The 25,376-nt window shown below is 32.9% G+C and overlaps 1 protein-coding gene and 1 pseudogene across 2 annotated transcripts; one reads left to right on the top strand and one right to left on the bottom strand.

The window, feature by feature from the left end:
• Window positions 1-664: 664 nt before the first annotated feature.
• LOC110656658 (NADPH-dependent aldo-keto reductase, chloroplastic-like) lies at window positions 665-2,758 on the bottom strand. 2 transcript variants are annotated; one of them, XM_058147075.1, is made up of 7 exons: window positions 2,566-2,758; window positions 2,399-2,449; window positions 2,118-2,194; window positions 1,883-1,973; window positions 1,562-1,789; window positions 1,104-1,337; window positions 665-964 (listed from the first exon to the last, which is right to left on the bottom strand). In XM_058147075.1, the coding sequence occupies exons 1-7, from the start codon at window positions 2,683-2,685 to the stop codon at window positions 953-955; spliced, it is 813 nt and encodes a 270-aa protein (XP_058003058.1). In that variant the 5' UTR covers window positions 2,686-2,758; the 3' UTR covers window positions 665-952. The 2 variants fall into 2 exon arrangements, with proteins under 2 accessions (XP_058003058.1, XP_021669232.2); XM_021813540.2 differs by having other exon boundaries at window positions 1,883-1,970.
• A 9,077-nt stretch (window positions 2,759-11,835) lies between these two features.
• Window positions 11,836-13,879, top strand: LOC131180213 (NADPH-dependent aldo-keto reductase, chloroplastic-like; annotated as a pseudogene).
• Window positions 13,880-25,376: the final 11,497 nt, after the last annotated feature.

Raw genomic sequence — 25,376 nt, 5'->3', positions numbered from 1 at the left:
TCTATGTATATTATAAATTTATCGAAGAGAAACATTTTAGCCGCTAAACATTGAAAAGATGTTGTTACACTGCAATATCATTAAATTTATCCAAATTACGAGATTTTTTTTTTTCCCCTCTGCCTCAGCCCATCTCTCTTTTTATCACATTCTTCCTCTCCCTTGCGCTCTCCCCTATTTAAAAACTAACATTTTATTAAAAAAAAAAAACAATTCAATTGATTTTTTTTTTTAATTCTCATGTTTTCGAAATCTCTTGTCTTGTCCATGTTCTATTTATAGAGATTCTGTCTTCCGTTTAACGTTTATAATTAAAAATTTTAATTTTAATTAAAAAAATCCATTTTAAAGATATAAAAATTAAATATAATTAATTATGTGAGAATTTTATTAAATTATTTTCTTACAAATAATTTATTTCAGCCAAAACTAAACATATGCTGCACTTTCCATAGGAAGCGATCATAAGGAAATAGCTAGGGCCTATTGTCACATTTATTGATCCTTGCCTTAGCATCCTCATGCCACGAAGTCATGATGGAGCAAAGGTTAGCTTGGAAACGCACCCACCAATGTCTATTTTTATAGGTTTGAGCTATTGAACTTTTTGTTTGTTTCAAGAATTCAAACAAAAATGCATTCTGAAAAGATAAGACTCAACATTATAGAGAAGATTTATTAGTTTGAAAACAAACATTTTATAACATTTTTGACGACAGTCTAAAGAACATTAACTCGGTTTATTATTTCTATCCCAAATTCCTTTGGCTATATCTATCTGCTTATTCTCTAATTGCAAGAGGAAGAAATATTTGACATCTGTGTATACAAGATAGAAGAAGCCAAAAAGGAAATCTAATTTGAAATATCTGTCTGCTTACAGTTCACCATCCCAGAGTTCTTGCACTGTCTTGTAAAAGCCGTTAGTCTTGTAAACTAAAAAACTGCCCCTTCATAGCCTCATCTGCAAGATTAAAAACAGCATTTCAATCATGTCAGGTAGATTTGAATTAATTACACCACAAAAACTTGAAAGCTCTAAAAGATTCCAACAATTTATCATGTAGGAACTTGCCAAGATTAGAAGAACCACCAATACTTGCCTTTTCACTTTCAGAAAACTTGGCAAACAAATTTTCAGCAATAGACCACTCACAAACATCAAAGTTTTGCTCGATCCTTGCCTCATTCGTGCTCTTAGGCACTACACTGTGACCCATTTGAAGTCCCCAACGAAGAGCAACTTGTGCAGGAGTCTTGCCTAATTTCTCAGCAACTGTAGTGACAATAGGATTCTTGAGAATCGGTGTTCCAGAGGAACCTAGTGGCGAATACCCCTAAAAAAAACACCACAATTCTTATTTGGATAATCACCCAATTGGGGGTAAGGCATACACACATGTGCGCACGCTCACACACCTATTTCCCTCTATCTGAAAAGGATTTGCACGACTTACATTATTTCATTCACCACAACAAACCTACCATGAGCCAGTTTATTCAACAGAAGTAACTCGAGCATTTACAGTAAAAGTAAACCACCTATGTTTTGAATACTCACGGTTAAATGAATTCCCTTGGATTTAAAATACTCACAAAGCCGAGGCTGCTGCCATACAGGATGAATCTTCACTTGGTTAACAGCGGGAGTAACACGAGCAACAGCTAGCAGGTCTTCAAGCTGCTTTACAGAGAAATTACTAACTCCAATCGCTCGAGCCTTGCCAGAATCAAACAATGCTTCCATTGCTCGCCATGTGCTGGGAATGTCATGGCCTGGCCAGTGAATCTTTAACAAAACAATAAAATAAAATTAATTCAAGAATTTGTTTTCGCGAGTAAAATTAAGTGAACAGGTATAGATTAGTTTTGGTATGCATACAAGGTACAGATCAACATAGTCAAGTTGCAGGTCTCGCAAAGTTCTGTTCAATGCCTGTGGAACATCTTCTGGTGCATGATCAGTGTTCCTGCTGGTAATTATAATGTTTAATAGAATACAGCATTGAGATTTGAACATAACTTCGATAATTTCAATTTTCACAAAAGCCTCATAGAGCTCAAAGTCAGGGCACATTTCAAAATATTTCTTAACAAATAACTAATAAAATAAATACCAGAGTTTGGAGGTGATCCATAAGTCCTCACGTTTCACTAAACCATCTTTAAAAACCTTCTTCAGAGCAACACCAATCTGCAAGGATTGAGATAGCAAGGACAAGGAGGAAATTAGTTCACAAGGCATAAGTGCAATTGGCTCTGTTAGATTACAAATTCAAACCCACAAAATAAAATCAAATAGTATGCTAGAAACTTTGTAGCCCCATTGGAACAAACATACATTGGGTGAGGCAAAGAGAAGCCAAACAATCAATTCATAATTATGCAAAATGATCACCTGTTTCTCGTTCCCATACATTTGAGCGCAATCAACGTGTCGATATCCAACCTGCAAATCACAAAGTACATTAGCAGACCAAAATTATAGCCAATATAGCGGGCAGAGCATCAATCAGTGAATTAATTCAGTTTTCGAGATTTCTTCAGAAAATGTAAATACAGTACCTTAACAGCGGTGGTGAAGGCCCCTCCGATGGCGTTAGGGGCAGCCGCCCATGTGCCTAACCCAACGGAGGGGATTTTGGCTCCTGTGTTTAACTCAAAGAATTTAATTGATTTCGCCATTTCTCAAGAAAAACTAGAAAATTGATTTGATGAAAACATTATTCTTTCTCAATATATATCTTCAAGTTCCTCTTCCCCAAATACGCACTGACGTCACTCTTCTTTAAATAGGGAATCAATCAATTTTTACGTCTATAGAAATTACCATATTTTAGTACATTGAATATATAGATATATATATAAATTATTTGCACTAAAAATATTTATTTTATTTATTAATTATTGTTAGATTTAAAGATTAATTAAATTAATTTTTTATTAATTTAATTCATTTTATTTTATTAATTTAATTAATTTCTGACATGACATAATTAATCAGTGAATTAATGATGGTTATTAAATGATTATCTCGAATAAGAAAGTTGAAGCAATTTCAAGAAGTGGGCAGTAACTGCAGGCAACCACAGAATGTGTTTTAAGGTTTTCCAAGAGCTTACTAGATACCAGCATAGCAATTTATAGCGATTTTAAGCAGTTTAAAGAAGTAGGCAAGTAACTGCAGAAAGTGACAGAGTGTGTTTTAAAGCCTTTCGAAAGTCTTCTAGATACCTGCAGGCAGAACTATAAATGTTAGATACTCTACAATATAAAAAAGCTCAACCACTTAATCAATCAAATAACAACAGAACCTATTATATTTAATTTGACCTGCCTATTTATTTTTTCAGCCTTACATTTATTTTTCAAGCTTTGTACTTAAATTTTCAGCAATTAATATAATTTTCAGTTGCCTTTAATTTTTCAGTTCAAGTGAGATTTTAACGAAGCTGCGTTCAGTCTAGTCAGGTTCCCACAACCATATCAGAGAAGTCAGAAAAGCGCGCAGTTGATATACTCAGTATCTGGCATGCCCGCAATTCTTAAGCTGTTAGCCAGCTAAATTGTTTTTCAATGAAACAATTTTTGGCACGCCTAATGGGATGATTGTCATGCTTTATTGTCATTCGTGTTCTTGATAACGTATTACAAAATGCCTTATAGTGATGAAGAAAAACTTACATCAACCATTGCTGATGACTTGGAAAAAGACATAGGAAGGCGGACGGATGCCTTGGAGAAGATTATTTTGCTGATTCAGTCATTGGCTGAAAAGTTTAATTTGCATATTCTATTACCTTATGATAGCCAAGTCTCTAGGCCAAAAAAGTCTGACTCGATACCCAGAGGTGCTAGGGAGCCCGGGAGGCAATCCAGTCCCGAACTCCTCAAGGCAATACTGAGGGAAGCCTTGCCAGCAGCGAGGAAAGATACCAGTCACCCCACAAAAGAGAAGAATAGGTGGCTAGCCAAACAAGAATACCAGTTTAACTCAGCCACCCCAGTGGCCAACTGTTATTCCCACCCAAGTTTTTAGTAATACTAACTCGGTCACTCACACTAGTATTTGTCATGTAGTTGTAGGTCCTCCGATGGTATCAACCTCTCAGCAGGTGTAGATACCCTAGGTGACATTCGACTTAAGGGGCAACAGTCACAAAGGAACTAACATATCTACAGTGTAGGTACCTCAGCCAACTGCACCAATGTCCCAGGTGATGGAGGAAAAATCTAGTCTTCAAGTTATTGTAGCTTCTAATGACTAACTCCTTAAGCTGAAGGAGTCAAACTTGACTTCCAGGAGTATTGGAGAACTCGAGGGGCACCAGCCTAAAATTCCCCTAGGGGGCAGTATAAAAGGAATTGATGTTCCCATAATCCAAATTCCTTTTATGACCATTACACTTGCTTTTGTTTTTAAGGTACCAATTCAAGTGACGTGATTCTACAAGTCCAAAGCCATCACATTTGCAAGAAATCGATGGGATAACACCGAGCATAAAATAGCCAAGGCCGACCCATGGCCTCAAATAGCCAACTTTACAACTTTTCCTAAGGACCCTGTAAAAAAGAAATAGACAAAGTTGACATAACAGCTAAAGTGTAATTCAGTAGGCATTGCTGCCACTTATGCAAAATAAACAAAACTAATGTAACAAGTGGGCCTTATGGCCACTTTTATTAATAAATAAAAGTCAAAACACGGCTTATTATTCAACAAATATCCAGGTATGTACATATATGCTAAATTTATTATATCAAAATATAACGACTATAGCATGCAGAAAAAATCTTGGAGGATGCTTAGAGTCGGTAAGTAGCTTTAGAACAAGGCTGGATAGAAAACTCCCTAGTATTTGATAACAGCAATTGCAAAAAGCACCTGAGAAAATTAGCTCTTCAAGTGTACTGCAGTCTTAGGAGACCCAGGTACTTACAAAAACCTTAACAAGGGCAGATGAAGGCTAAGTACCTATAGAGGCACCTGTAAAGACACCTGCAAGATAACAAAGGTACCTAATTAGTAAAGATTTTGACAGAGTCTCCTATACAATACAAACATTTAGAAAATTGGCTTTTCAATATTTAGCCAATTTCCAACACAACAATCAACACAACCTATAGGAGAAGTACATAATATAAAATAGATCAAGACTTATCCAACAGGCCTAGGTGCTGGTACTTAAATGCAAGACCCTACCCAGGTGTCGAGGTACTGCAACAAGGGAGTTGATACTCAGTGGAGCTGCAGGTACCTATGAAGTGCTGGTATTTACGAGGTGGCAAGTGCTTGGGTAGGTACCTTGGTACCAACCGATACCTGCGAACCAGAAGAGGGTCCGATGCTATATCTACAAATACAAGGGATATAATGAGCATTCCCAAGCAACAATAACCAAGCAAGAAATGTAGATATAGGCATACAAGTTTTATAATACTTTTATTTAATAAATTTAGGCAAATGGCAGGTACCAACTATAGGTATCGACCAACACATATGTAGGTATTAACCTATACATTGTAAGTATCGACCAACACATTTGCAAGTTTCGATTATAAGTACCGACTTACACATTGCAGTCTTTGTGACACCCCCTTACCGGGTATGCAGTATACGAGTAAGTAATGCCACACGGTGTCTTGGCACATTCTAATATACCTTAATTAATTTATACCATGCTTGTGAATATAATTTATGAAATATAATTTATTTTAGCCATTTATCAAAAGTTTATTTATTTGAGGTTAGAAGATTTTAAAGAAAATCCGGTGATGCAGAAGCTAAAAATGGAGAAAGCAGTTCTTGGAACACATTAAAACACTTCAATATTTGTATTCCATCATCTCAAACTCAATATCAAAATCTCAACAATATTTCTCAATTTTAGTTCTCAACAACCTTTTCATTTCTCAAACATCCATCACATGTGATAATCAAGTATAAATCACAAATAAACATTTACTTTTCCATTCGCAAATAAAATTTTCATAATTTACATGAACATTAATATACATTACACAAGTTTAATTACATATGAGAAAATCAAAATTTATTACAGAATGCAAATGACACCTAGTGTCCTACCAATGCAACTGCGAAGTTGAGGTGACCACGGACAATGCGAGCTGCAGGATGAACTCACCCGGTCTGCGGTCTCATGGGCTCATGATCGTATCTCGGAACCTCACACGTGGCAAAGCAACGCAGCTAAGCAATAATGCTTAGTGGTGCAATAATAAAATAAAGAAATAGCAAGAAAATAGATATGTAGTGAATGTATATGTTTCATTTGTTTTTGAATTTGTATATCATTAACTTTGTCACTTTAATTCATTTGGTTGCCCAAGTAACCTACACTAGGCAGCTGAATTTGGATAAATGGGTAAAGCGCGCTGGGTATCAAAGTACCTCGGAAGTGAAAGTCACACCATCGATCCACATATGCATCTCCGGTGTGCAACTGTGACGGCATTAACAAGCGTAAATAATATCGGGCACAAAGGCCAAATCTCAATACAAAGGTCAGAATGGCTAAAAACCATAAAAGTCACAGAATGGCATATTGCCATGTGCGATCTTCAGTATTTTGAACCCATTGTGTATGTCAGATCGATGTTGCGTTGCGGTGTATGCTAGATTAATTTAAGTTATTTGATGTTTGAGTTTCTATGGGATTTGTTAGGTCTGTATTATCTTTGAGCTAATATGTTGACTTTTAGAGTAGAAATTAGAGTACATTGGTTTGTACTCCCAACATACCACATTTTGCCTTTAAAACTTGTTGAATTGGTCACCATTACCATTTCTAACTTAAAACCAAGAGGGGCGAGAAAATTTGAGTTTTGAAGCATATGTTTCTTGTTCCATTAAACATTGCGATGGGAATTTGAAGAAATGACAAACATGAAAGTTGTTCCTTATTTTGTCTAGTTGAATTTCCTTTTGAATCACTCCATTTGGGTTTTTAGCTCAGATATGGCTCAAAACCATAGTTGGCGGATTGCCAATCTGCAGAATTGACCATATCTATAGTAACATGAACAGTGACTGTGATTGCATTTTTGAATTGGTTCTGGCCATAATTTGGGATAGGTTTCTTCATGAAAGTTGTTTTTCTATGTCTTAACCTGTTGCTGTAAAAATTTCAGGTCAATTGACCATATCTACAGTGAGTTATGGCCAAATGAACAGTTGCTGTTCATTTAGTCCAATTCTCGATGATTTCAGGGTTGGATTAGGGCCAAGTTTTGGTCCTCTTGCTTTAGTCTTTTCATTTTTGTTTCTTTAGAGAAAAATGTATACCATTATAAAGCCTAGTTTTCATGTCAATTGGCCAAACACCAATTGGATCAACACAGCCAAGTTATGGCTGTGTAATTGGACTGAAATTTTTAGTCCATTCTTCTTTGCTCACAAAGAATGATAGAGGCAGCTTACACCTTCACTTTGCCATACTATTTTCAGTCCAAAATTGATGGTCAACATTTTACCTAAAATGGTCAGTTATTGACCATTAGAGTGTTCTTAATAGTTTTGATAAGTCAAGTCAATTTTACTTCTCAAAACCTAATGTCCCATTCAATTTACCCATAAACCTCCAATTAGCACACTAGTTCAACATCCATGCATATTCATACCTTAAACATCATTTCTATCCACTCTAAATTCATCAAAACAATCAAACTCACATCCTTCCTTAGGACTGCGAAAATTTGAAGATGCCTAACATATATAATTTACTTCATTTTCTTACAATTTCTTAACTTAAAATGATGCTCTATGACTATACAAAGTTAAAGGGTGAAAGTGAAAGTATAGCACTAACCTTGAATGGGGCAGATTTTTTTCCCCAACTCTAAACTTCACTTTCTTTCCTCTTCTTGGCTGCTAAAAGCTTGTTTAAGGTGTGAGGTAAAATTTTAATACAGAGAGAGGTTAGGGAGTTTTGTGGTGAAACAAAGTAGAAATCAAGCTTGATAAAGTGAGGTTTAATGGAGGTTGAGAGAGCCAAGAGAGAGGCTGCCGTTTGATGAAGGAAGAAGAACAAATTTTTGTTTCAATTTTGCCTCATTTTCCCTTTTATTTGAAATTGCTTGATTATCATTTAGTGGAGAGAAAGTTTGCCCAAAAATGACATCATGTGATGTCAAAAAGTCCCATTTTTTTCATTTTTCTTTTCTTTTCTTTTCTAGCCCTTGATTTCAATTCAATTTTTAGTAATATTTATTCATATTTTATGTCATATTAATTATTTACTCAACTGGTCAAAGTCGGCCAAAATCACCTCTGAAGCGAAATGACCAAAATGCCATCCGTTTTTGGCTTAGCAGGTCAAAAATTGTCTTATCTTGATTGAAATTTTTCTAGGTATTTTCTTGGCATTCTAATGCCGGAACCCAGGCTGTAAACCCTTCTCCTGGAGTCCCAAAAAATTATTTTATAATTTTCCTGAGATCTAGGGCTCCTCGTTGCGACTATAAGCAACTTCCCTACAGTTACCCATCGGCAGGCATAGGCTCGTTTAACTTCGGTTGTATTTTATTTCTAAAATTTTTACTAAATTTTTCTTATTAATATTTGAGTTAATTATGGTCCCTCACTTTGATTTAAATATTTTCCGGACGTTTCTAGGCACATGCATGGACCCGACACCGATCCGCTTGGGCAGTAGAATGTGCGGAGTAGTTGATCCCCCAGGAGGGTGTTACGGACGGACACCCGAGGAAATATCTTTATGTCGAATCAACTTTGTGAAACTTGTATTAAACCACATAGTGGGAGTATCGTTATAGAGCCATAGGAGCATAATATTTTAATTATGGAGAGACTAGTCATTTTGCTAAGGATTGTATAAGTCCACGCCCGTTTACGGATCATTTACTACATCAAAGGATCATTACAGTTTCTACCCGAAGAGTTCACCATTAGTTAGTAGAGCGGTGGGCGGAGCGACGTGGGGTAGTACTCACGGAATCGTCAGTGTTGTGAATCAGCGGCAAATAAGGTAATCTCCGGCTCCATTAGAGTATATACTATGCGGCCCGAGGAGGAAAGGGATGAGACTTCGACATGGCTTATTGTGTTGGCACTTTCTCAATTTTTAACTAGATATATATGTATTGTTTGACCAAAGAGGTCTACACACTTTTATGTTAGTGCAGCATTACTTGCCTTCTTAACATCCCTCGTATAAAAATCAATTTTGATATGTTAGTGACTAGTCTTTTTAGAAATTAGTAGTTTGGAAGGAGTTGTTAGTGAAAGATATCTCTGAGAATCGATAAATTATTGAATATCGATAGATAAAAAGTTATGGAAGTAAAAATTTGAGTAGTTGGTTTAGATGTAACAAAAGAAATGTTAAAGTGTAAGATTATTGACTAGAATGGTCACAAGGACCCATGATTAGATAAATAATTCTAATGTAACCACAATGAGTCTATAAGGAAACATGAATTGAAATATTAGGCAGGCGATAGTAGAGAAGATTAGTGTTATACAAACAAATTAAATAATGTATTAGATTGTTAAAAGTCTTATATAAACTTAAAGAAAAGAAAGATTATACGATTATGTAGAAAGGAGAAAAACTAAGTTCTCATCCTCCATAGGACAACACAAAGTCCTAGAAAGAGAATTGGATTCGTTAGCACACGAAATTGTTTACCTCTAAAAAAAGTGAAATGAATTTAAATTCAGCATTATGATGGGAAAACTCATAAAGATCTTAGCACATGAGGTGAAGCCTTGTCTGAGAAATAAATATATACATTTAGTTGGAGTCTTATGGACCATTATCTAGATTATGAAGCTACATGAAAATATATGAAGACATGAGAAAACAAATGTATGACTATTTTAAGATGGATGGTATTGAGAAAAATTTCACGGGCACGAAATTTCTTTTAAGGGGAAAGAATTGTAACACCCCTATGTGCATAGCCTAGTATATTGCCTGCAGTTCAAATGATCGGTGTCAGTGCGGACAATTAAGAGGATTAGAACTATGTTTAAGACAACTAAAAAAACCCCTGAATGAAAATTAATAGTGATTGCAGTTAGTTAAGTATAAACAAGAAAAACAAAGCATAAAAAAGTTAAATGGTAGGGAGTCACGTGATGGGTGACCTTCCTAGAAACATTTTCTTTTTAAATTTTTGTTTTTATGCCACATAATTGACTTGGTCAAGGATTAAAAAAAAAAACAAAAAAAAAAAAAAAAACAATTAAATATAATTTATTTTTAATGTCATGCATGATGTCATTTAGATGATGTCATAATCCTATTTTCTTTTATTTTCTTTTCCTTTTGTTTTTCCCATACTTCTTTAATTTAACTCCATATTTCAAAATTTTCATTTCTCATATTAAATTATTGGGCAGATTGGTTAGGTCGTGAGTCACCTCTAGGGGTGAATTGACTAGTTTGCCTCTCGCCGATCACGATCGATTTGCAAATAATCCGGTATTTCTTAGGAATAACGACCTAATTATTTAACCTGCTTATCAACTCTTTTACGCAGAATTATTCTCTTTTCACTAGGTTCCCCCAATGCCTTCTTAGAAAGCTGCGGTGTGTGACACCCTTGCGGATTACTACGCTTGGCCTAAGCGAGCAAGTTATAACCCTTTTCACCAAAACGGTGTCTTTGGAGGCACTCTATTTTATCTGATTTCATTCACAGTTCTTGATTTATTTATTCAAGAAACTTTATTCAAACTTTGTGAAGATTTAGGCTATTTTTACTTTTATCAAAAATCTAACTAAATTGGAAATTTCAAAAAATTTTAACGATAATCCGACAAAAGTGTATTTATGGGAGAAATGGTAAATTTTGGCCTGGTTACTTGAGACTAATTCGGATTCTTGATGTGAACACCTTAAGGGACACAACTTCAATATATACTCGATTTCTCAAACTTAATAGTCTCAAAAATTTTCCAAACATAATGTATCTCAATACGGTATCCGATTTCTCGAGAAATCTCATTAGATTTTCAATTTCTCAATATTCACCAAGTATAATCTCATTATAAACTCAAATTCAATTCACATACTAAAGAAATGTACTTTGAATAGCTTATAATTCATGAGGTTAATTACATGAAAGTTTATTTTTACAAGATATACAAATAATTTACAATGTGCTAGGAATGAACAATATACATAACATGTATAAAATGAGCCCTATCTGCCATTGCTTGAGAGGTGACAATCTTGAACTCTTACGACATGACAATGCGGTCCAGGCTCGACATACGGTCACGGGCTCGGTTTACCTTGATTACAGTCTCTGAAAGCGATTGATACTGCGAAGAAACAAATTCCATCGTGCTAAGCATTTACCGCTTAGTGGTGCAATAATATACAAGTAAAATAATATATACAAGTAAAGAAAGAAATAATTGATAATTAATTTTGGTAGAAATTATTTAATTTGGTATGGTATTTCTAGTATCAACGATCTTATATACTAGTTTTGTTCCTCTTCATTGATTAATTATCTCATATAGAAATTAATTAAACTAATAAAATAAAATTAATTAAATTAATTTTATAAAAAATTTATTAAATTAATTCTTAGACAAAAAAATAATTAATAAATAAATTAATATTTTAGTGTAAATAATATATATATATATATATATATATATATATATATATATATTCAAAGTACTAAAATATGGTAATTTCTATAGACGTAAAAATTGATTGATTCCTTATTTAAGAAGAGTGACGCCAGTGCGTATGTGAGGAAGAGGAACTGAAGATATATATTGAGAAAGAATAATGTTTTCATCAAATAAAATTTTCTAGTTTTTCTTGAGAAATGGCGAAATCAATTAAATTCTTTGAGTTAAACACAGGAGCCATAATCCCTCCGTTGGGAATTAGGCACATGGGCGGCTGCCCTAACGCCAAATCGGAGAGCCATCACCACCGCTGTTAAGGTGCTGTATTTTACATTTCTGAAGAAATCTCGAAAACTGAATTAATTCACTGGATTAAAGTGCTCTGCCTGGGCTATATTAGCTATAATTTTGGTCTGCTAATGTACTTTGTGATTTGCGGAGTTTGGATATCGACACATTGGATTGCGCCTCCTTCAAATGTATAGGAACGAGAAACAGGTGATCATTTTGCATAATTATGAATTGATTGTTTGGCTTCTCTTTGCCTCACCAATGTATGTTTGTTCCAATGGGGCCTACAAAAGTTTCTAGCATACTATTTGATTTTATTTTGTGGGTTTGAATTTGTAATCTAACAGAGCCAATTCTGCACTTATGCCTTGTGAACTAATTTCCTCCTTGTCCTTGCTATCTCAATTCTTGCAGATTGGTGTTGCTCTGAAGAAGGTTTTAAAGATGGTTTAGTAGAGCAATGAGGACTTATGGATCACCTCCAAACTCTGGTATTTATTTTATTAGTTATTTGTTAAGAAATATTTTTGGAAATGTGCCCTGACTTTGGAAGGCTTTATGAGGCTTTTGTGAAAATTGAAATTATCGAAGTTATGTTCAAATCTCAATGCTGTATTCTACTAAACATTATAATTACCTGCAGGAACACTGATCATGCACCAGAAGATGTTCAAGGCATTGAACAGAACTTTGCGAGACCTGCAACTTGACTATGTTGATCTGTACCTTGTATGCATACCAAAACTAATCTATACCTGTTCACTTAATTTTACTCGCGAAAACAAATTCTTGAATTAATTTTATTTTATTGTTTTGTTAAAGATTCACTGGCCAGGCCATGACATTCCCAGCACATGGCGAGCAATGGAAGCATTGTTTGATTCTGGCAAGGCTCGAGCGATTGGAGTTAGTAATTTCTCTGTAAAGCAGCTTGAAGACCTGCCAGCTGTTGCTCGTGTTACTCCCGCTGTTAACCAAGTGAAGATTCATCCTGTATGGCAGCAGCCTCGGCTTCGTGAGTATTGTAAATCCAAGGGAATTCATTTAACCGTGAGTATTCAAAACATAGGTGGTTTATTTTTACTGTAAATGCTCGAGTTACTTCTGTTGAATAAACTGGCTCATGGTAGATTTGTTGTGGTGAATGAAATAATGTAAGTCGTGCAAATCCTTTTCAGATAGAGGGAAATAGGGTGTGTGAGCGTGCGCACATGTGTGTATGCCTTAACCCCCAATTGGGTGATTATCCAAATAAGAATTGTGGTGTTTTTTTTAGGGGTATTCGCCACTAGGTTCCTCTGGAACACCAATTCTCAAGAATCCTATTGTCACTACAGTTGCTGAGAAATTAGGCAAGACTCCTGCACAAGTTGCTCTCCGTTAGGGACTTCAAATGGGTCACAGTGTAGTGCCTAAGAGCACGAATGAGGCAAGGATCGAGCAAAACTTCGATGTTTTTGACTGGTCTATTCCTGAAAATTTGTTTGCCAAGTTTTCTAAAAGTGAAAAGGCAAGTATTGGTGGTTCTCTCTAATCTTGGCAAGTTCCCACATAATAAATTGTTGGAATCTTTTAGAGCTTTCAAGTTTTTGTGGTGTAATTAATTCAAATCTACCTTACATGATTGAAATGCTGTTTTTAATCTTGCAGATGAGGCTATGAAGGGGCAGTTTTTTAGTTGACAAGACTAACGGCTTTTACAAGACGGTGCAAGAACTCTGGGATGGTGAACTGTAAGCAGACAGATAGTTCAAATTAGATTTCCTTTTTGGCTTCTTCTATCTTGTATACACAGATGTCAAATATTTCTTCCTCTTGCAATTAGAGAATAAGCAGATAGATATAGCCAAAGGAATTTGGGATAGAAATAATAAACCGAGTTAATGTTCTTTAGACTGTCTTCAAAAATGTTATAAAATGTTTGTTTTCAAACTAATAAATCTTCTCTATAATGTTGAGTCTTATCTTTTCAGAATGCATTTTTGTTTGAATTCTTGAAACAAACAAAAAGTTCAATAGCTCAAACCTATAAAAATAGACATTGGTGGGTGCGTTTCCAAGCTAACCTTTGCTCCATCATGACTTCGTGGCATGAGGATGCTAAGGCAAGGATCAATAAATGTGACAATAGGCCCTAGCTATTTCCTTATGATCGCTTCCTATGGAAAATGCAGCATATGTTTTAGTTCTGGCTGAAATAAATTATTTGTAAGAAAATAATTTAATAAAATTCTCGCATAATTAATTATATTTAATTTTTATATCTTTAAAATGGATTTTTTTAAAAATTAAAATTAAAATTTTTAATTCTAAACGTTAAACGGGAAGAGAGAATCTCTAAATAGAACATGGACAAAAGGAGATTTCGAAAACATGAGAATTAAAAAAAATCAATTGAATTGATTTTCTTTTTTAATAAAATGTTAGTTTTTAAATAGGGGAGAGCGCAAGGGAGAGGAAGAATGTGATAGAAAGAGAGATGGGCTGGGGCAGAGGGAAAAAAAAAAAATCTCGTAATTTGGATAAATTTAATGATATTGCAGTGTAACAACATCTTTTCAATGTTTAACGGCTAAATTGTTTCTCTTCGATAAATTTATAACATACATAGAAAGTATTAAAAAAGTTTCTATAAACACAAAACTTCAGGAGTATAAAAAGTATTAAAAGAGTTGCTTTCTATAAACATAAAAAATACTTTCTATAAAAATAAAAAATTCTATTACCTCCTTGTAAAAAGAGTGAGATCAGTGCATGCGTAAGCAAGGGAGTATGCATTTCAAAAGTATTGAATAATCCATTCCCTTTTCGACTAGACGAGTTAACTCATTAGTAAGAGATTATTAGGTGTTCCTACTTCATATTCATCTTATTTCACAATCACGTGGACTTTACTCATTATTTCACAATCATGTGGAGTTTACTCCTTATAGTATGAGAAGGAATTACATTTTTATAAGAGAAAGCATATGCTCCAGAAATTTTCTACAATTTTTTCATATTAGTGAAAAGAAATTAGGTAAATTAAAGTTTAGTTTTTCAGGTTTGACAATACCTATAGATTAGTCTCTATATTTTTAAAAGCTATCTATTTAGTGCCTGTTTAACTTTGAGATTGGAGAGCCAAAATTATTTTTTAGGAAAAAAAAAAACTATTTTAGATGTCTTTGAAAAAAATAATTTGAAAAAAATTATTTCATTACTTATGTGTTTTTATGACTAAAACTTATTAAATTTAATTTTAAATTATTTTTTAACGCTATTTAACTAGTATATTTAAAAAAAATATTTTTCTTAAAAACAGTTTAAACAGCAATGCCAAACATTGCCTTAGTCCTTGATATTTTAATAAATCTATATAATAGTCCCAGTCGTTAGAATCACAATGAAGTTACCATTTATTTTCGCAAAAATGACTAAAATACCCTTTACTATATTTTCTATATGAAACAATTTAGTCTCTAAGATTTGATAAAACTTACAAATTATTTCTCAAAGTTTAGTGAAAAAGTGACTGCTAATAAAAAAAAATAAAAAATGAGTAATTTTATTGAAACAAATTAAAGTATAATAACTAAAATGAAATAATTAATAAAGTTGAGTGACCGATGGAGAAATGGGTGGAAAAGGTTCCAGGTAACCTTTTATTCCATTATGGCTTGTGGCTTGAGGATGGTAGTGTCTTCCTGAAGCCAAGGATCAATAAATGTGACAATAGGTAGCTAGAGGTGTACACGATTCGAGTTGGTCAGGTTTCAGGTATATGCACAACTGAATCGATAATTTTGGCTTTATATTCCTTGAAACTGAAGCCGGGAATTGAGAAATGAAAACCATAGGTTTTGGGTAGAAGCAGACACCCCAAGACTCATTGTATGGAGTCCCATCGTGAGTGTTCTGTACGTTTAGGTATTCAATGATAAAAATTCAATTTTCAACCCAGCATGAACAAAATTCAAAGAGAAAAAAACTTAAATGGAAAACTGCACCAAGAACAAAAGCTTAAAATTAGTAAATACAATCACAGATAAGAACACAAAAAATCTGCAATTTTCTTTGAAGAGCGAATTTTATATCAATAAAAGAGGAGAATAGACGTTTTGAAAGGAGAAAGAACAAATACCAAAGTTAGCACAATCCAGTCATCAATTTTCACGGATATATTTGTGAAGAATCTCATTAATGTGAAAGCAACAAATACCACATGCATGCCGATTGTAAATACAAGGAATCCTAGCCATGTATCACCAAAAACAATTAAAAAAAAAAAAAAAAAAAAAAAAAAGAAGAAGAAGCAGAATCCTAGCTATATATTTTGATCCCTAGATGTCCAGAATCCCAACCTTTGATAGAGAAAAGAAGACAAATATATTTATATTTAGTATTTAATAGAGTCGAGATGAAAGGTTGCAGTCTATGTACGGAAAGCTTGGAAAGCAGCGGGAAAGCAGCGGAAGCGGACACGGAAATGGCATTTTAAAAAACATAGGAAAGCGAAGCGTGGGAAAGCGTGTAAATATAAAAATATAGAGTATATTTATAAATAAATAAATAAATAAATAATATATATATATATATATATATATCATGAAAGATGTTTAATAATAAATAAAGTTCAAATCAACATTTAAATTCAACTATAAAAATACATATTTAGAAGTTTCATACTTATAAGAAATAAATATCAACTACAACACATTCAAATGTTAAAAAAGAAAAGATAATAAAATTTATAACATTTCCTCAACTTCACTGTCTTTCTCATTCTCCTTCTCCATGCTTGTAGTTGCATTTTCATCAAACAAAACAGACTCTAACTCTGGTTCATCCAATGAAAGGTTGGCAAATTCAAGAACTCCCACATCTTCCATACTTCCAAATTGATCACCACCAACATCCCACAATTTTGTCTTCTCATCATAATATTGGGAGGTTTAGACGAAAGACGAAGATTATTATGGATAAAAACCAAGTCCTTTGCGTTTTGGAGTTAATTTATTCCTTATGCAAGAATGAATGAAGGAATAAATACTCCAATTTCTTTCACAACAAGAGGAGAAAGTAGGTTGTCCAAGCACTTTAAAAGCCAACCTTTGAAGTAAAGGTGCATTAGAACCAAAACATGCCCACAATTTCCTAGGATGCGTAACATACATACTTCCAATAGAATCGGGATCGACAAAGGTCCACTTTTCAAAGAAAAATTTGAAAATTCATCATTTGCTCTAATTCGCTCATCTTCATTAGAAAAAATCCTCCTAAAGCATTTAATTCTCTCAGTTGATACTTCTCCATCCATATGAGGAGGCACTCTACCTTCTCCCTCTTGAAGCCATTTTTCACTATAAAATCTTCAAAAATAAGAAAATAAATTCAGAAAATAATAAAAAAAAATTATAACAAGAAGATGAGTATGTAAGTTAGAAATTTACCTTGGATTTAATGAATGGGCTAAACAATGAAGGGGAGTGTTGCTCTTTGCCCAACGATCAACAAGAATTCGATGAACCACATAATAAAAGGAGAAAACCCATCTGCTTGCTTTCCTTCATGATCAAAATAACTTGCTTCACCTTTTCAATCATAGAATCCACAACTCATAAACCAAATGAAGGCATGGTTTATGCATGTCACAAACTCTGATCATGTCATAAATGGGCCCAGTAAAAGCAATGATGTAATCAACCTTTTCCCACCAATCCTCATCTACCACTTTATCACGAACAAATCTAGCTTTGCCTTGGTCATCTTCTCGGTATTGTGCCCATTGATCACTCATAACCATTGCTTCTAAAGCACGCCTAATAAGTTTAAATCTTTTAAGCATCACAACAATAGAAGCAAAACGAGTGTCAGCAACTGAAAGCAATTTCAAAGGGCTAAACCGATTATAAATTGCAAGCCTCATGGAATGATTCATTATAAAATTCTTGATTTGCAAAGCATACCCATGGATTTCAGTGATCGAGTGACACACATCATAAGTTTCTTGATTAGTTTCCAAATTTTTTGCTGCACATATATTCTTCAAAGCAAGATTAAGAGTGTGCACAACACAAGGAGTCCAATAAATATGTGGAAACATTCCCTCAATGATTTCTCCAGCACCTTTACAATTTGAAGCATTATCAGTAATGACTTATACCACTTTTTGATGACCCACCTCATCAATTACTTCTTTTAGCAAATTAGCAATAAATTGCTTATCTTTCACTTCACGGAACAATCTCTGATTTGATAAACATGGGGCGGACTAAACAACCATAAAATTAATCAAAGGGCTCCTCTTGGGATCACTCCATCCATCACTCACAATACTAACACCCTTTTCTAACCAAGTACTTTTAATTGGTTCAAGCAACCTCTCTACATTTGCTTTTTCTTTGAAGTAATGTGGTTCTCAATTTATTATAACCAGTGACACATAACCACCCAAAACATGATTAGCGACAAAGAATAAGAACTCACATAATAAGGATTTCTAGCAAAATTAAATGGTAGACCCCCAGTGTAGAACATTCTAGCAATCTCTGCATCTAATTGAGCTCTAGTTTGCAAGTCAAAAGCTCTACCAAGAGGAGAATCATTAACTCTTCTTTTCTTCAAAGCTGCTGAAATACTTGGTTCAGTTATATTCAATGAAGGAACAGAAGTTATGTCACACCCTACCCCTCTGTAAGGCATAACATGATCCCGTAGTATACCTAATGAATTACCAACTCCGTCTACTGATAATCCATTAAATACACTACAAGGGATTTTAAAAACTTTCTTACTTCTTTTACGATGGTGAGCACTATTTACAGTGTGAAAGACTTTGGTGAGCGAAGTGAAACAACTAACTCATTTGATTTATTTGGAATATCTGTAAAAATTTTGGCAAGGTGCCATTTGTATTTTGGACAAAACAGTTCTTCAGAAAACCTGTAAAAAGCACTTCAATATATTTTCAAATCTCAACTCCAATATTTTTATCAACACAACACATTTCTCAAGTCAAATCCACAGTGATTTTCAAAGACTAAGATACAAAGATATAACACAATTTTTACAAGCCAAATAACTCATAATTATTTTACAACTTTACTGTACATCTTAAATTTACAACTGCTCAAAACCAAGAACAAAATATACATACAGTGAATATACATTATATTATAAAATGCCACATGTGTTATACTCACTATACCCAAAAATCTCTCGCTGGCGATACTAGCGACCTAGCTGCTTTCTTTACATCTGTCTCTCTATCTGCGGCGGCAATAAAAGCTATCAGAGACAATGTCTCGATGGTGCACAACATTAACCAAATACAAATTTTAAATCACAATTCATAAATCATATCAATAGTGGATACTTAAAACCATAGTTAAATTCAAGACAATAAATGTCAACAAGAATTTAAACTCCATTTATTAATATCACAATAATTTTCAATAAGTCAGATCATGGTTGAATTCAATAGACAGTATATGTCAATAAGAGTTTAAATCAATTTCACAATCTCACAATACATAATAACACAATTCGATCAAATAACTGAAGAATCTGATGTTGCCAATCTATAACACAATTTAGGCCATGACACACTTTTTCCTTATCTGCGGTGTTGTACACCTGGACAAGACATGCTCACCCCAATAATCGAAATCAATGAGGAGGAAGCTAGCTATATAATGAGAACTCATCCATACTCACCTCGGTGGGAAGTCAAAGAGGAGGAACATAATCATACTCACCCAGGACTAATAAGTCAAAGAGGAGGAATAATCACACTCACCCCATTAATGGAGGAGGAACATATTATCGGTGTCATGCCAATTGTGAGTCAAAACAATTCCAAACATTTTATTCAAATGATCAAGAATCAATAAATTTCCAAAGTTATAATTTCATTCACAAAATGGCAACACAATTAAGTAATTCACTTCAATTTCCACAAAAACCATTTCTGATGCTTTTCAATCAATAAGTATCCATCAAATACCATTCAAATAATTTTCTGATTTCAAACCATTCACAATGTTTTTCAATCAATAAGTGTCCACCAAACACATTTCCACAATTTAAAACAATGATATGCAAATAGTCAATATTTATTTCCATTGAAAATAATTCAAAGAAAGCAGTTGTTGTGCACAAACCTCGATGGTGTCCCCACGATCTGGACTCGGTGTTTCCTTCCCTTTTCTGAGTCTTTGGTAGCGAAACACAATTTGAAGTGTTTGATACTAATTTAAGCATCTCTATCGATGGTGTTTGGTAAATAATGCTTGAACTCACTTATTCACTTAATCACCTAATATACCGACCCTCGTTGCGTTTTAGGTAAATTAGGTTTTAGTGTCGTTAATAAGTCACATTTGATAGGGTTTTAGGTTTGGTATGTTTTACCAAAGTCATTTCATTGATTAGTTAATTTTAATGCAAATTCTTGGATGGAACACTGGTTTGACCTAACGGACGATCTAGTTTCCTCGGTTTTGGTCTTGGTCGAAACTACAAACTTGTAGATCTAGGTCTTATTGCACGCGGTGCAAAATTTCAGGTCAATCCGAGTTAAGTAGACAAGTTATGGTCATTACACTATTGCTGGTCAAGTGGTACCATTTTAGGTCAATTTTAGGTCAAATTGGTCAATTCTGGTTCAGCCAGTTTTGGACCCGAAATTGTGCAAGTTGTTTGACTTGCTTATGGTCATTTCTGGGCTTTGGTGTCTTCATAAGACTTGTAGGTATGGGTCTTAACTATTCTTGGTCAAAATTTCAGGTCAATTGGACCTGGTTTGAGTGAGTTATGGCCTAAACACTCACTGCTGCCCAATTGGTCATTTTTCAGGTCCTAATTGCACCTAATCCGAATTGGTCATTTTTTTAGGTCACCTTGAAAGCAGAATTTTGGCATGGTTTCTCAATGAAAGTTGGCACATTTTGTGCCTAGTTTCACCTCAAATTGGTCTCATACCAATTGAGGTTACACATTCAAGGTTATAGGCTAAAATATACACTGCCCTCAATATGCAATTCACATCCCAACTTCAAACACACACTTACCTTTGCAAGGTTTACTTCCATACCCTACCAAACTGTTTTGGCACATTACCAACAACATTTTCTACATTACATAAGCATTATTTTGGGCAGATTAAAATCACCCTCAACACACCAAATATCATTCACAATTACAATTTCTAAGTACCATTACAAACACACCTAAACATTACAAACTTTACATACACTTTACAATGTAAATTGACATACATATCATCAATCCTTCTTGGTCAATATGCCACACTCCCTTCAATATACACCATTATTCAAGTGTCCACAAGCTGCCACAATTCATTCATCAACATCACATTGCCGTACCATATGCCAATTCCCATCAAAGTGCATCATTCACCATATATACATGCATTAAATCACTAGGTTACTAAATCACCATGATTAACATTATTTCTCATCAATTATATACACAAATACCTCATCAAAAACGTGACCCATGGCTGTCCAAAATGGCAACAACAATAACCCTTCAAACTCAAAATTTTCCTTCACCAAACCAATACCCATAACATGCATAAAAACTTTAACAAAGGATTTCTCAAAAATGCAAACTTACCTTTATTTGTAACTTGCTAAACCTTCACCAAACTTCTCAAAATTAGTATCAATATCTTCCTTGTGGTGTGTAGACCATTTTCATGAAAGAACCTAAGAGAATGGAGTTGAAATGGAGAGAGGAAATGAAGCTCAAAGAAAAACATCAATGGAGTTTCAAGGTTTCTTCAATTCGGCCATTTGAGAGAATTTTGAGGAAGATGGAATTTCAGATGGTGAGTGGACCATATCAGCCATTTTTCAATGATAAATTAATCCTATAGTGGTCCACTAACTAAAATTAAAACATATTATAAGTTAACTTTCTATTAATCCACATTTAACCCATTATTTCCACTATTTATTTTAGGTACCATCAAATTAATTTTTCATTTCATTTTCTAAGTGTAATACTATTTATTTTTAATGGACATTTAGGTCAAAAGACAATTCGGGATGTCAAATGACCATAATGCCCCTGTTCGGGTGGCTTTCCTGATTTTTCAGTAACACCGTATTTTGTCTGTTTTTCGATTTCTCACTTTTCTTTGTACTAATTATTTAATTTTTCTTTGATCTTTCTAATGATATTTACTCTTCAACAATGGTCTATTTAATTACTAAAAATGTTTCACAGGGTTCCCGCATGATCCGAGTTAGTCAACGGTCCACGCCGTGACCTCCCGGTGCGGTCACCCATCGCTAGGTTTCCCGGCTCGTTTAACTTGATCACATTTCTTTGCAATCATTTTTCCTTTGTTTTTCTTGTACTTTATTTTCTTTTATTTCATTATTTTATGTCTCCTCACTCTCATTGAAGTGTGGTTCTAGGCATCCTAGCTGTCCGGACAACACTGGTCATGGAGCGAGCAGCACTCTAGAACTTAGGGGTGTTACAAGTTATACTAATAGGCAAAGAAACTCGCCTAGATTGTGGTAGTAATTTTGTTTGTTGCCTCATCCTCCTGTTTCCTCATTTGAAATACTATCATTCATCACTTTTTACACACACCAATCCCTTTTCCAGTGATTTTCAATAAATGAGCCCTCACTCTAGTATAAGTCCCTTGCTTTTCTTGTCCACAAAAATTGCATATCCATTTACAATTACCCCCTCCTTCTCCAGTTTTCTCTAGTTTAGTTACATATCTCCACAGAGGATTAAATTCTTCCTCCCTAGTTTTTGAAGAAGTGCCACTAGTGCTATTTGCTTGGGGAGAATTTGAGTTTGAAGAATCCATTCAAATATTGTCCTATCAAAATGACAAAAGAAAATGCAATTTTATACAATTTACAAATTATTTAAACAAATTATATACTAAGGATTAAAGCACAATGTAAATTATATATTAAATGATTAAAGAATTAAATAATAGAATTGAATAAATTGACTATATTATGAAAAATTTTAATATATAATATAACGATACATTAAAACAAATTATATTAAACACATTATATATAAACTATTACAAAAATATAAAATATATTAATATAAAATACAAATTTTGAATGTTGGAATTTTTTTATTTATCATTAATTAGAATTTAAACTTGAAATTTTATAATTTTAAAAATAACTTTAAAAATATATTTACATTTGTCATTAATTTCCTTCAAAATGTTGATTGTAAAAATATGGCAAATCTTGAAAATTTTTAGTGAATTTGGGAAAAATTTTTTTATCTTTTTTTTTAAAAAAAATATTTATGATAACTCCTCAAATTTAGTTTGAGAAAAATCTAATTATGGAATATACATTTAGAGAAAAAAAAATTGATATTAAATATGATTAATTTATGATTAATTAATAGAATAAAATTATAATTAATTAATAAAAATTACTTGATAAAATTATTTTACAAAAAAATTAGAAAAGGAAAATAATAAAATAATAATAAAGAAAATAATAAATTAAATAATAATAAATTAATAAACCACCCCAATATAATAAACCTAATTACCCAGCCCTCATTCATTTCACAATGGAAATCGGAAGGAAAAAAAAAAAGGAAAAGCTTGCTCAGGAGAATCGAATGCTTTGGTGCTTCTTCTTCTTCTTCTTCTTCTTCTTCTTACATTGAGTGTTGATAAGAGAGAAAAGAGTTAATATGGCGGATCAAAGAAAAAGAAGAGAAATCGAAATGTGGTGTTGCGAATCTTGCGATTCTTACCGACGGCAATGCCGTTGAAGCCTTGAAGGTACCCCTTTCCCTTTTCTTTTTCTTTTTCTTCTTCTTTCTTTTCTGTTGTTGGTGAATGTTGTGAACTGTGAGTGTGAAGTAATCGATTTTAACCTACCCATTTTTTTTTTTAATTTTCTTTAAAGAAACGCGTTTCCGATTTTGATATTTTGAACGGCGGAAGCGTTCAGCCGTGTCAGTTCGTTTCCCTGTCGGAAACGTTTCCGACACTGGGAAACGGCACTCGGAGCCGTTTCCGTGCTACATAGGTTGCAGTTGAGAGAAAATGGAAATAGGAATGGAGGCAAGAGGTAGAAGTAGAATAGAGTTATGTATGTGTCATTTAGTAAGTCATTATTTAAAAGAATCTAAACTGAGCAATCTTATAATGAAGGGTACTCAGTTTGGGTTGGGTCAGAGTAATTTTATTATCAGACATGAAAATCAAATCAGAACTTTGGTTTATTGCTTTCTATTAGCCAAAATCAATATATAATCGTCTAAAACCATTATTATTATTTTTTTGTTTAGTTTTATTTGGTTTACTCAAGTTTGTCGTTTTTTGATTTCATTGTACACTCTTAGTCCTAGCTCTTTCTTTGTAGCTTGTGCTTTTGGTTTTCTTTGTAATATTATTTTAAAAAAGAATTTAATTGAATTCTCATATAATTATTATTTTTTATTTTTTTAAATAATTTTTTTTAATTAAAAATAATTAAATTCTTTAATGCAAATGCTAAGAATTGGTAAAATAATTCAATATTTGAAAACGAATAATTTCTTACTAATAACAAACTTGTAAGTTAAGTTTGCAGCTTCAAATTTATTTTTTCGGGTTGGATAACAATGAAACTATTTCTTGAACATATTTTCATCATTTTTCATTGCAAAACCCATGTTTACGATTATGAATTTTTTATGTTTTGCCTATTAAATTTTACATTTTATTTATGTGAAGATATAGAAAACTTAATGAATTAATGATGGTTTAATTTATAAAAAAATATTAAATTTAGTTATAGATTTTTTTTCCCTTCTTATAGTTATACATTTGTTTTATATATATATATATACTTCATACGGTATATAATATATACTCCATTATAATTGTTAAAAATTTATTATCAAATAATAAAATTTAAATATAATAATACATTTATAACTTTATATGGAATCCTACCTATAATACATAGAGAGTTCATATGAAAATTAAAACCTAATTAATATTTTCTATAATATTTATTAATTATAAATTTAATTTTATTTAATATTTAGTGGTAATTATATTTATTCTTTATTTTTATTTATTTTTTAGTGAAAATAATTTATTATCTTTACCATATTTTACATTTTTACAAAACTAAAATATTTATAAGTCAATAATATATTATAGACGCATGAATGTTGTTAATGATTTAAATACTGCAATAAATTTACACACTGATGTCAACAAATCTGATGTAGCAATGTAATAAAAAAAATTAAAAAATCAAATAAAATTGAATTTGATATTATATTATTTTATATTTTTAATTATATTATTTCAAATGTCTTCTCAAATTTTTAGTAATTAAAATAATATATAATATTACATTATATTATATTCAAAAAATTAATAAAAAATTATATATAAATAAATTAAGTTATAAAATTATTTACAACGAGT

Source organism: Hevea brasiliensis, chromosome 5 (assembly GCF_030052815.1).
Source record: "Hevea brasiliensis isolate MT/VB/25A 57/8 chromosome 5, ASM3005281v1, whole genome shotgun sequence".
In the NCBI taxonomy this organism is placed as follows: domain Eukaryota; kingdom Viridiplantae; phylum Streptophyta; class Magnoliopsida; order Malpighiales; family Euphorbiaceae; genus Hevea; species Hevea brasiliensis.
This window is presented reverse-complemented; position numbering and strand designations above follow the sequence as displayed.